This window comes from Perna viridis, chromosome 5 (genome assembly GCF_037379345.1).
Source record: "Perna viridis isolate PV_CMFRI_1.1 ecotype Kerala chromosome 5, ASM3737934v1, whole genome shotgun sequence".
NCBI lineage: Eukaryota > Metazoa > Mollusca > Bivalvia > Mytilida > Mytilidae > Perna > Perna viridis.
In genome coordinates, this window is record NC_142449.1 from 21,996,146 (window position 1) to 22,009,733 (window position 13,588).

Genomic DNA, 13,588 nt, shown 5'->3' on the forward strand with positions numbered 1-13,588 from the left:
GCTTCTTGCATTGGAAAAAAACATGAACATAGTCCTCAATCTGAACTTAGAAACAGTTTCTTTTCTTTCATCATTAGCAGAACTCATTCAAAGAAAGAACTGTCTTCAATTGGATCATTTGGTTACTGTCTAAATGATGAAACTCGATCATTCCATATTTTATAGTGGAATTAGGATAAAGTTCAAAGGCCGAAATATTTTTTTTAAATCTATTTACCAATAATAATAAAAATATAACTTTCAAACATACCTTATCTTCCAAGTAACCTTAGGTAGCGGACATCCAACAGCAATACAGTTCAATAACACAGAGTAATGCCAAGCTACTGTCAGCTCTTTTGAAAAACTTGCTATTCTTGCAGCAACTAAAATTATACAAGTGGGAAGTATTTAAAGGAAATTAAATGAAACTACAACACGTACCATTGATGGTTAATTAACGAAAACAATACAAAGAATAATCAACGGAACCAAGGCTATAGCAGTAATCAAAAGAATGTAATCCAGGGACAAAGACCAGACATGGAAAACAGACATACACAACAAAGAACATAAAGTAACTACAATCATACATACAAAGTAACAAAAGCAAATAAGCAACTCGGACTCTATTAAAAACTGGGAACATGGACCAGGTGCACCGATCAACAATATTTCAGCGATGAACATGAAATTGATGGTAAAATGAACATGAAATGATGATGGAATAAAAAATGGGATAGGACACAAGGATAATACGGTCAACAAGTTTTGATTGCTACTGAAAATTGGAAGAGATGAGTTTGGTGTGGCAATTTAAACTACTGTAGCATATTCGAGGCTCCTTCTCCTGTCGAATACCAAAGCAGAGATTTCTTTAACGTTCGACGAACGTGGCATTTTCCCCAACATAGTTCAACACTATGGTTTACGGACAGATTTTCCGTATCATGGCCTGACGACCCCAGCATGTAGCATGCTAGGGTACCCCCATTCCACTACATGGGACACATAACCCAGTTGGTCTGTGGGCAGAGCGCCCAAGCCAGAGTTCAGAGCGCTATTTAATCGCCTTTTACGACAAGCTTAGCGCTGCTTCTTTTGGCATTCGGACCCGCACTGGGCCAGAAATAATTGATGCATCTGTTCAAATATTATATCAAATAACATTGTGATTTTCTTTTGGTGATATTCTGCTTAAACGTCACACAAAAAAATTACAATTGCTAAAACACTTTTTATTAGGTTTCGCCATTGTATTGTGCTAGCTGTCTTAACCGAACCTTGAATAATCTAAAAATCTGTCTAAATCAGACATTTTTAAATTCCTAAGTATCGTTTTAAATATATTTTGAACCTTGGTATATCGAACGCATGTCAAAACCGAACATTGTCCGAAACAGGTTTAGTTTAGACAATTTTTGCTGCAGCTAGTGGATTGAAAGCAATGTAACGTAATTACCATTTCTGACACAAATTTGTACTTTTTCCGACGCAGCCGGTATAGGTTCACTTTTTACCCTTTGACTTTAAGGACGCTCTTTCCTGGAAACGCAAATCACCTGATTGCAATTATTTTTCCCCCGATTGGCCAAATACTGCTCGTTCGAAAAAAACAATCGAAAATTTGACATTGCGTGCCATGTGTTATTTTCTTGAAAGAAATGTAGAAACTTAGAAAAAGAACAACAACTATCTGTTTTTTTAAAGATAGTACTTGTTTTAATTAGTCTTCAAAATACGATTCAATACTTTTATCAAATAATGATCTTAAAAGCATTTCAATGTCACCTCGTGAAATATGCTAATGGATTCAACCAAGATAAATAAACTACAGTAAATTGCAAGGCGGATTAAATTAATGCAATAATCCTTCAAGGTGAACAAAAATGCTTTGATTTCAAACTCAATTTAAAACACTTCGCAAAAATATAGGTGAATGAGTAACAGGATAATACAAATTATATGCCTCCCATGAACATAAGCAGTATGAACATCTACAAGTCTTTATGACACAGTCTGTTCAGACTTACCTAATGAATGGACAGAAGCTGATACTGCAGGAGTTCGTTCGCCTTCACCCATGATGGTATTAGCTGATACTTGAAACTTGTAATCAGACGTGTCTATCACGTTGGTCAGGATATATGTGGAGTTTGTCGGCGTTAATTCTATGTGCATTTCGTTCTTTGAAAATAGTTAAAATGAATAAAGGGAAATAATTCAAGTAATTTTGTAAATATTGAAATACATGTACGTCACCTTTGCCATTATAAAAGTTAATTATGTTTTAAGATACAATTACAAACGCGAAGTGTTTATCAAGGTTTTTCTTAAACGAAACTCTGATCATAATTTAAATACCTGCGTGTCTACTAAAAATATTTTAAATTTGTATAAATCTGACTTACTTCTGAGTTACTGCTAACGACATAGACGTTATATCGGGTTAATCGTCCATTGCTATGTAGAGGGGGCATCCAAGACACTAAAATACTACTGCTGTTAATAGGCAATGCTTTAATATCTGCTGGACGTTCAGGTACTGAAATTGAATAAGTTGAACGATAATTTGTTTCAAAATGATAAAACTAGCTTAGCACACCATATGTTCGCAAACTGCTTTCAACATAACATTGTGTATTAATCTCAAATATCCACTTTAATAGTTTAAGGTCTGATTTCTTGAGAACTATTGCTGCAAGATTTTATTATAAAGTTAATTTTTGCTGAATTTTGAATTAAATGAGCTTTTTGAAAATGAATTTAAAAAAGTGTTACGAGAAGTTGTACTTGCTACCGTGATATCTAGTATTAACGACCTAAGAAATATATATACCATCTTCCTGTGTTGTTACATACAGAGGTTGACTTCTTACTCCTTCCCCTTTCCTGGTGTAAGCCAGTACTTGTATACTATAGTTTGTAAACTTTGAAAGGCCAGTGATAATTGTTTCAATATTTGATGTCGTTAAAGTGTTTGCGTCTCTTTCGTCTAAAATATAAATATGTTAACATTTAAAAAAAAAATGACATTTTAATTTTTAAAATTTCCATTACGAAAAATCATGTATATCTAGTTGCAAAAGATGATAATGACAATTACATTCGACTTTTCTGGAATAGCTCAATTATACTTCTTAACCTTAAAACATAGTCTTAATCGTGATTCCATTTGGTAATTTTATTAGTAATTTGTCCGCATACGTGAATATTTTATTATTCTTATTATTTTTTTTTTTTGCTTTTTTTTTAATTCGGTGTTCTCCAATAGTTTTAATCTAATAGATAAAGAATCTTATTAGCTTACCTTCATCGTCCCTTACAGGCTGGTACAATATTTTGTATCCCTGTAAAATCCCATTCAGTGTATACAGCGGTGGAGGAGACCAAATTATCTTGATACTGCGAGAGTTGATTGATGTTGCCTGTACTCCTTCGGGTGGTTGACTCGGTACTTAAATAATTAATGGAAAATATTTGGTTTATATCTATGTTATAAGTGTCCCCTACAGCAAGTGCATGTGACCCAGAAGTGTACTCCAGGCCAAAAAAAAAGAGACATGTTAAAGCAAATTAGTATGCATATAATGCCACCATCAATCTTTACCAAGGGAAATTTTTTAAATTAATTAAATTAATGCCTCCCGCATCCTCAAAAAGTGTATGTAGGGAACGCTTTATGTTTCCTGCTTTTTCCTCATTATATGTAAAGACAAAATATAAATATTAAAATACTATCAGACAACCTTTTTCTCCAGAAGGCGTATATCACTCCATAATGCATCTTTAACTGTTAACTTTGGTATTTAAAACTAATTTGAAGATACGAAAAATACTTTTGATGAGAGAAACAGCTTACCATCTTCTAAAGTAAAGACTTTGTATTCAGGTGATGATGGACCTCGACCTTTATCATTAAATGCTTGGATGTGAATAGCGTATTCAGTAAATTTGGCAAGGTGGTGAAGTATGTACAGTGGTTTAAAGTTAATTCCAATTGTTTTCGTGATGTATATAAATCTAGCAGGACTTTTTGCTTCTTTGTAACCGATGTAATAACCTTTCAGCTCTCCATTTATATGTTCTTCTGCTGGTGGCTGTCGAATGAAAAGAAAATATTTTTTTATGTTAGTGTATCCTCCAGTAGATAGAAAGTATGAAGTGAGAATGAAAACTTCTAATATTACGAAACATGCATTCTTTGTATCTTTCTTTAAAAAAAAAACTTACACTGCTCAACATAAGAACACAGTTAAAATGCGTAGTTGAGGTTTCAAGTTTGCAGTAACTACGCACACTTTTTGTATCGCGCTAGATTTTTACTACTTGGCTTCTGGAACAGAGATACGTTGCTACAAGATTGAAGTCGTCACTACAGAAGTTTTACTATTGAACTTATAGATCGTTACGGTGTATCAATCTGCTTTATTACAACTCGGGGGCTGTTTCTTGAAAAGCAGGGGACGCTTACCCTACCGGTGCACCTGGTTCATGCTCCCAATTTAAAGTGGAGTCCGAGTTGTTCATTTAATTTTGTTACTTTGTATGTACTATTTTGGTTATTTTATGTTCTTTGTTGTATGTGTCTGTTTTCCATGTCTGATTTTCTTCCCGGATCACATTCTTTTGGTTTCCGCTAGAATCTTTGTTCTCTTGATTACTCTTTAATCTATTGTTTAGTTTTCTTTACAAAAAGATAAGATGTTGTAAACACTCTTACCATCCATGTTATTTGAAGAGCTTCTGATCCTATTGCTCTGACTTCGATATTTGTAGGTGGACCTGACGGTGCTTCCTCCATCATATCAACGATTATAGAACTACTGGGTTCTCCTATTCCTACAGAATTATTTGCTCTTACTCTAACTTGGTACGTGTAGGAAGGATGTAGTTTTGTTAGTGTTGCAGATGTATCAGAGCCTGGAACTGTGATGTTATTAACAGCTGTCGTCCGTGATTCTGAAATATTCAGCAATAAAACCAAACTTGACAACAAGATTTTGGAGGCTGTAAAATTGCAGACCAACTGACAGACAGTACCAAATACCGCGAACGTAGCAATGTACCAAAATCTTCGTGCACTAGAATATGGAATAAAATAAAAACCATCAAATGATAAATCTCTCCAATACAGGTTTGAAATATGCATCTCTATAGTACACTAACCTGTTTGTTTAGTATATTCCACGATATAAAATAGAATATTGGTATTGCCATCATACGGCTTCTTCCATCTAACCTTTGCCTGGCGACTTGTAAGACTAGAAACCGTCACATTCCTAGGTGCTTCTGGTCGTTCTTAAATCAAATGAAATTTAAATGACAAGGTTATTTGAAGGGAATTCCAAAAGTCAATAAATAAAAGAATTCATATATCTGTGTTAACGAAAAATGAAAAGTAGTGTGAATAGTAGTGTGAACATAAATCAGATACTCTGGGTTTTTTTTTTTGGGGGGGGGGGATTCGGAAAGTCAATAAATAAAGGAATTTATATATATGGGTTAACAAAAAAAAAGAATAGTAGTGTGAACATAAATCAGAAATTTTGCATAAAAATGTCCTATATAATTGTAATTTTAAAATGAGCTCAAAATGTATTTACTTTGAATGAGTACATTTGATAGACTTAAATTATCTAAGGGAATGATTAGAAAACAATACCAAACATGTACAATTGTTATAGGTGCTAAGCATTTTACAATTTTTTCTTTATGAATCTCACCTTTTACTGTTAGTCGCATTGACAACACTCCAGATCCAAATTTGTTTTTCGCATTACAAACATAAAAACCAGTGTCTTGTCGCTCTGACGGAGACAAAATAAGTCGGGAGAGTAAGCCGCGATCTGTATAAATTTTCTGAATTGTTTTCCTGCACAGTAGAAAAAAACATGATATTGATAGGAAAGAAAAAAAAAACATTATTTATTATCTTTACCAAAGCAAGCTCTCGAACAACTTAGTTTTCAATGAAAATAAAAAGTCCATTAGGATTTGGTAACAAACTTGTATAAGCTTTTACAGACCATCGTATCTGACCTTAAGAAAATATTCTTCAGTGATAGGACAAATCTTAAGGAACAAAAATTTAAAAAAACAGAAAAAGACAACACAAACTGAAGCTGCAAGACAGAAAATAAGAATCTTTAATTATTTAATACACAAACTGTGGGCAACATCGAACTAACTATATAATATTGAGAAACTTTAAAGAAATATTGTTAAAAAGTGACCCAAAACCTTTATAAGTTTGAACACGTTTGTAAGCTACGTGGATTTTATTCTCGGGGCAAATCATGTGTCGGAACATTATCAAATTGCATATTAAGAATAAAAATGCATTTGATAATGTTATCTTCACGTGCTTAAACTTTAAAACATTTACAAAATGTCTAAATAACCGTACCCATAGAAATAAATCAGTATATTCTATTCTTTCTTAAGAGTAATTGTTTCATTACTGTAAAACGTATGCAGTGTGAAATATATTGTTTTGTTTTATTTATTTAGCTGTCTTTGTACAAATTATGCAAAATCTGTTATATGAGATAAACCCCATAAACGACACATTTTAATTTTTGTTATTTTTTAGTTGTTTTATGGGTCTATATAATGCAATGTATAGTCATTTATCCCAATCTTTCTGTTCTGATGAATTCATTAACATAACCAATCCAATAGTTTCTAATGTGTCATTTATAGAGTTATTTATAGACTTAATTTTGAAATCTATAATTCATTCTATATAAAGCAACCGGTTAATTTCTGTTTATTATTAAATTTTTTAACAAGATATCAAAATGAAAATATGTTGACTTTCAAACATTCCATCACATTTTGCATGATTCTTTGCTTGATAATTACTTTAGTATAGTTACAAACCTAGATGTTGTAACAAATATTTTCCCATTAAAGCTCCAAGTTACAGCAAGAGGTTTATCACCCACAGCCTGACAATCCATAGTGATATTTTGATATTTGTTAACGGAATAGTTTTTCGATGGTTCGTCAAATCTTGCAGGGACTGAAAACAATTCAGTTAAAAGTATTAAATATGTTTAAAAAAATCTTTGCTTTTCTATACGCAACATAACAGATGGTGTTAATACGAAAATAACGATTTAGTTGAAGAGTAATTGTAAATTTTGTTTCAGTCAAAAATAAGAAATTAAATAAATCTTTAAAGCAACTGCATGGGCAATACATTTGAAACAGACTTTAAAGTACTTTCAATATAATCAAGACAAACAATGAACTTTTCTATTTTAGACAGAATGTGAGTACTTATTTCGTCCTATGTGTGTACTTATTTCGTCCCATGTGTGTACTTATTTCGTTCCATGTGTGTACTTATTTCGTCCTATGTGTGTATTTCTTTCCACTACTTTAAAGAATTGAACTTAACTCAAATGATCCTTTGTCATATATTTATGAGATATACATACTATGTACAGTTAGTAATATGACTTTACTAAGAGGGTATCCAACACTGTTGTCAGCATGACAAAGATAATGTCCATCATCCGTCTCCGAGGCGTTTCTGATGACCAGGGTACCATTAGACAGGAGCTGTAACCTACTTGATAGAGCATTGTCATCCTCAACGTATGGAATAGACGAATATGTGCCAGATGATGCTCCTACAATTGATCAATATAAAAATGAGACAAAATGATCTAATTAACTAGATGTATAGTTTTGTATACAGTTACAATGTTCATAAGCTTCGTGTATTTTTTTTTCAGTTGGTAGGTGTTATTGGTTTTTGTAATGTTTCAGTTATTTAAATTGCTAAGTATAGTCATGTCTTCTTAATTACTTTATTAATTTCAGTTGCTATGTTAATCGTCTTTTTTTCTTTGTTGCCAAATATAACTTTTTTTCAGTGGTTTTTGGGTCAGTTTTTCACTTGCTCCAGTACATACATGTTATCAAGTTTTTTTTTCGCTGCTCTGTGTAATAGTTAATAGCAGTAGTAAAATATTTAAAGAAGGTAAAAATAGTTCACTGTGTCTTCTATATTTAGATTTTAACATTAAAAAATACTTTTAAAAAATTAAAGTTTTATCTTCCTTGCATTTTTAAATAAATTTATTTTTTTTATGTACATTGACTGATCTTTTTTTATTCTGTTTATCCTACCCGATGCCTTTTTCCATGTTAGTTTAGGTTGAGGCAAGCCACTTGTTAAACAGTCTAATATTACAGAATTTCCAAGTATTACAAATGAATCTTCCGGTTCATTGACCCATGTTGGAGGTACTGTGAAAAGAACGTAAATTCCCATTATTTTCTACTACATAAGGGTTTAGGAAATCCGTTTCAACAATTTTCCGACGCAGTCAGTATAGTTTCGCTTTTTACCCTTCGACCTTAAAGACGCTATTCCGTGGAAACGCAATTCCTGATCGCAATTGGTCTATTACTGATAACTTAGTGGCACTCGTAAAAAAAACGTATAAAAACTGTGTGTCATGTGCTATTTCTTGAAGGAAATGTAGAAAATTATAAGTAAAAAGAACAAATTTTACTGCATCGGCTATCTTTTTTTATAGATAGTACTTGTTATCAGCAATATTGGTAACTTTTCAAGTATCAGTTTTCTGTGTATATGTTTTCAGTTGCTATATAAAAAATCATTTACAAAATGTACAAGTATAGTGCTCCAGTTAGCTGAAAGCACCGTGCTACCATTTCTTAATATTATCTTAATATTAGAATCAATTGCGAGAAAAGGGGACTAAAATAATTTCGATTTTTTTAACGATACATCTTTAGCGGTTGTTTTTTTTTTTTTTTTTGTTGTTGTTGTTGTTGTTGTTTTATTTTTAAATCATATCGATCGTGAATGTTTGCTATTTTTCCTTGCATCTATCTGATATATTCCTTTGAAAATTAAGAAGTGAAATTGATTGGTCTCCCAAAGAATATCAAATAAAACCACTATTTTACTCACCATCTACTTGGAGGTATGATGTAAATCGGACAGTCGCTACTAAGTTACTAGCCTCACATGTGTAGTTACCAGAATGCTTTGTACTGGCATCACCAATAATCAACATGTTTGTAAATGTGTCAATATGCTAAAAAAAAATTATATAAAAAAAACTCAGTAGAATAAGTTATATAGTAGTTGAATAAAAGTGAAATAATGAAAATATTAGCAAAATATTATTAAAAATTACAAAAAATGGGAAAAGACATGAAATAATAGAAATTGTAACAAATAACCCAAAGAACAAAAACAAAGTGAATTACAAGATACTAAAATTCCTAAGCATATTTCTCACCTGAATTTTTATTGCCATGTCAGGTGGTATTTCTTTGTCATCCTTTAACCACCTTACTTTAATTGGCTGATCACCACTGCTGACAACACATGAAACTACAATTCTATCTCCTTGCTTCTTGACAGGAAACGAGAAAGGGTCTACAACTGGAGGATCTATGCACAAAAAAAAATTAAGTTTATCATAGGGTAAGCTACGTACAGAGCAAAAATAATAATTAACAAAACAAATTCAAATGAGCAATAAATCGTTCACTTCTTCAGTGTTTTTTTTTCTATTTTGAAACTTATGTTGACTATTGAATTTTAACTTTTTCCTATTTACAATCGTTTGATTTTATAGCTAATTTACATTGCAAACAGTAAAAAAACCTTCGAGCATTTTCAAAAGTTGCAATTGTAATGTATAGTAATGTACATATACATAAAAAAGTAAAATCATAATTTTTAAGTCATGTATTAATCTTACCAACAACTGCAACATGAAGAGACTGACTCGATCCTTGGCCATTAGAATTTTTAGCAGTACAGACATATTCGCCGGAGTCTTTTTTCTTTTGAACTTTATCAATTGTCAGCTCTCTGTCAACAACATGCTGTAGGTGGTTCTGTGGGAGTTTGATTCCATCTAAATGAACAAGTTTGTAATTGTAAAATGTTCCTAAATTGTGAAGTAAGGAATCTGGTCATAATGCTTTTTGCATGACTAGTGGTCCAATATAAATATTATTTTTTATATCATCTTTTTATTTTGCATTATTGTTTACTTTAAAATGATACATTTTACTAATCGTTCCTATCCTCTTCTGCATATTCATACTCATGTTATAATTTCGTTTGCGAGTGCATTGAAGTAGTAACGTAAAACATAACATATAGGTTTAGCACAAATCTATCAGATTGTATGTAAACTAAGGATAGTAAAGTGGTACGTTTCCAAAATGCGTGGTTAAACATTTTTCTTCTTTTGCCTGACATGTACTTAACCTTCATTAATTGCTATCATATTCACCTTTCGACCATGTAACGGTTGACACAGGATAACCAGCGACATAACACTTTATAACTAATGCTTTATTAGCAGTCGCTGTGATATTCCTCATTTTCTTAACCATCGGTATTCCTGAAATGTCATGTAAAAAAATCATAAAATCTTATAATTCGAAAAAAAAATTGCGCGTGCGTTCGAGTGTACAGTATATCACAATATCTAGTTTGTGCGACCGTTTCAATCGAGAAAAAAAAAGGCAGACCAAAAAGGGTTATTCAAAATTAACGGTTTTTAATAATTAAAAAAATCATTATATTAATTGATCTAAAAATATGATAGATCAGCTAATACAATTTGTTTGATATTTTAGGTTGATAGACATAACTTTTCTTGTACATATCAAAATCTCATATCCGAGAGTAGAGAGAACATTGAAATATCCTGAAAAACAAAGGTAAAACACTACGTGATGGAAATCTTAGCAACATTTCTGGCTTCACTAAAACAACCTAAAATAAACTAGAACAGCACAAACTTTAAACATGAATGACCTAGGAAGAATAGAAATGAACGTGACAACATTACTTGTACAAATGCAATGAGATATGTCACACTGTACGAACGATAGTCACTGAACTTACCATAAACATTGAGTAGATCTTCGTGTATATTCTTTCCAATGTCGTTCGTAGCACAGCAAGAATACTCTCCGCCGTATTCTAACTTAACACTGCTGATGTTGACATAGCTAATGACATCACCAAGTCTATTGGTAAAAGTTCCTTGTTTTATCTCGTTGACAGTAGGGATTGGCTGTCCATCTAAAGTCCATGAAATGTTTGGTGTTGGGTTTCCAGCAGCGACACATCTAAAGGATGTTTTCTGTCCAATTTGTACATATTTAGTATTGAAAGTTTCAACAAACGCGGGCTCAGCAACTGGAATGGTAATATGTAATTATTTTTAGAAGAAGTATGTCATGCAAATGCGTATTTAGTACATTGTTAATACAAATTTTTGGTATTTTAAAAACTATTGCCGATGCGGAAACTAAATGTATATTGTAATCGTTAAGATTTTGAATTTGCAACAATATATATAGTTTAAAATGCTTAGGAAATACTCTACATCGGTAATGATTGCATACTAACGCAATTTAAAAAAGAGACATTGGCAGATTAATGATAAATGTATGGTACATTTTCCGAACTATTGAGTCACTATTTAATTTATTTTTATCATAAACAAGTGCTAACCTCCTAGCAGTAAATGTGCTGATCCCTGTGCTGCATCATTTGCGTTCTGTATGATACACTGATACATCGCTTGATCCATTCGATTTACATTTTGAATAGTAAGGTAGGTACTGTTGTCTATCCTCAAACGGTCGTTGTTAAATAATTGAATACCGTTTCTATACCATGTTATAGATTTTACTGGGTATCCATCAATGGAACAGTTCAAATTTGCGGATTGTCCAGAATCGACCGTCTGTACAGATGGGTTGATGTGGGCAGACAGGGGCACTACAACATAAAGATATCTTTCAATGTTTTCAGCATGTTCTTATTATGAAATTCAAAACAATATCACTTCTTTTTTATTTTGTCTTATTGTTTAATGAAATTGCGCTCTCAAGTAAGTTTAAGAAAAATTTTCTTTGTTCATTGTGTTTTTAAGTTATGTTTTCCCAAATGTATAAAAACAAGTCTTTTGATATGAATTTTTCAAATAAAAACTAATCTACATATATTTCAGGAATAAAGTTATTTTAATAATTTATATATAAGTGTTAAACGTATAAGAAAACCTACTTATAAGAACTGATTTTTCATGCTTAATTGCTATGATACAAAAGTATTTACATACAGGTAACAATAAGTTGGGTAGTAACAATCGATATTCCATGAGGGTTAGAAACATTGCACGAATATTTCCCACTGTTGTCTATCATTGCATTTTTAACAACCAGGTTGCCGCCCTTTTGACTGAACAGGGTGTTGTCAATGACGACGTCTTTTCCCTCAAAACTCCATCTGTATTCTGGTAGAGGGTTCCCACTCCCGACACACGATAGCTCTACAGTAGTTCCATGGTTAACTGTTACTACTTTCGTGTAGTCTTCGATCTTTGGTGGTGACCATCCTGTCGGAGGTTCTATGAATAAAAACATTATTTTGCTTTATTTTTGTATGCATATCTTTATTAATAAGGAGATGTGTATCTAACAACGACGTTTATAGAGCAGACCTAGAGTTTTAAACTTTCATTACATGTTTGTTAGAAACAACCATTTAGTTAATTTTTTTTTACAAATCTCAGAGTGCATTTTGAAGAATCCTATGAATCATATTTAAATAACTCAATTTGATTTGTATCAAGCTTCCTTATTTGCTGGTTCTTTTTTGCGCAAACATAGTTATTTTGTATAACCTGGGTTGGTACTGTGACGTCATAAAGGTTGATTCTTACTACAACATTGAAATTATCCCAATCAAAAAAGCGTTTTGATCACAAATAATTGGTTTACATTTGGATTTGTGTCGGTTAGAAATTAAATCATAAGGAATATTTCTAACAGTTGAACAGGTTGAACCAAATAACCTGGTTTTCGGCAGCTCCGAAACTTAGAAATAATCCTTAAATATACAATACAATGAAGTTGCAGCTGTGCTTAAATATGGGAAAGGGAGCACCAAAAAATGCACTTGAACTGTATTTATACTGCAGTCATTATATTTGAGCAATCATGTCAATCTGAAAATTTATCTACAACTGATATATATTGTCACTGACTACATATGAACTTTATGTAGTGACACCACAAACAAAGCACCGTTAAGCATTCTCTGGTTTGAATCAGTATTTAAATTTGTGTCAATTTTGCCACAGCCACACATTTAATTGCAGTTCCAAGCCACTTCCTTATATCGGTTTTATGTCAAATCATATATTGTCTTTATACCTCATTTTAGATCAAAGATCCTAAAATGACCCTCCTCCCCAATCCTCATTTACTTTCTGCATTTTAAAACTTTATACAAACCATGAACGTGCAAATATGCAAATGTGCTGACTTTCTCTTCTTTAGTAAAAATATTTCTAGCTACACATCTGTAAGTTGTATAGCGGTCTTCATCTCTGATGTCCCGGATCTGTAACTTTCCGTTTGGAAATATACTCACACGCTCTCCTGCAATGTGTGGGTGATATATTTTTTTATGTGAATCCTCAAAAGCTTTAATTTTATTACATATACACTAACATGTCTTACGTTCTAAAGAAATTTCATAGGTCATTTTAATTAATACTACAGTACTTTACCG

At 32.1% G+C, this 13,588-nt stretch overlaps 1 protein-coding gene across 2 annotated transcripts in view; it reads right to left on the reverse strand.

Moving 5' to 3' along the window:
* The window catches only part of LOC148616513 (cell adhesion molecule Dscam1-like), a 42,546-nt gene that overhangs the window by 13,399 nt on the left and 15,559 nt on the right, over positions 1–13,588 (reverse strand). For both annotated transcript variants that reach the window (XM_088583619.1, XM_088583618.1), the window contains exons 4-23: positions 13,309–13,455; positions 12,132–12,419; positions 11,519–11,788; positions 10,904–11,200; positions 10,284–10,394; positions 9,741–9,899; positions 9,273–9,427; positions 8,939–9,065; positions 8,125–8,244; positions 7,428–7,622; positions 6,865–7,006; positions 5,706–5,854; positions 5,149–5,280; positions 4,703–4,941; positions 3,842–4,079; positions 3,290–3,436; positions 2,819–2,974; positions 2,391–2,524; positions 2,013–2,166; positions 251–365 (exon numbers count right to left, since the gene is read on the reverse strand). In XM_088583619.1, the coding sequence (XP_088439745.1) occupies positions 251–365; positions 2,013–2,166; positions 2,391–2,524; positions 2,819–2,974; positions 3,290–3,436; positions 3,842–4,079; positions 4,703–4,941; positions 5,149–5,280; positions 5,706–5,854; positions 6,865–7,006; positions 7,428–7,622; positions 8,125–8,244; positions 8,939–9,065; positions 9,273–9,427; positions 9,741–9,899; positions 10,284–10,394; positions 10,904–11,200; positions 11,519–11,788; positions 12,132–12,419; positions 13,309–13,455 (3,475 nt within the window). The remainder of the gene's footprint in view (positions 1–250; positions 366–2,012; positions 2,167–2,390; positions 2,525–2,818; positions 2,975–3,289; positions 3,437–3,841; positions 4,080–4,702; positions 4,942–5,148; positions 5,281–5,705; positions 5,855–6,864; positions 7,007–7,427; positions 7,623–8,124; positions 8,245–8,938; positions 9,066–9,272; positions 9,428–9,740; positions 9,900–10,283; positions 10,395–10,903; positions 11,201–11,518; positions 11,789–12,131; positions 12,420–13,308; positions 13,456–13,588) is intronic.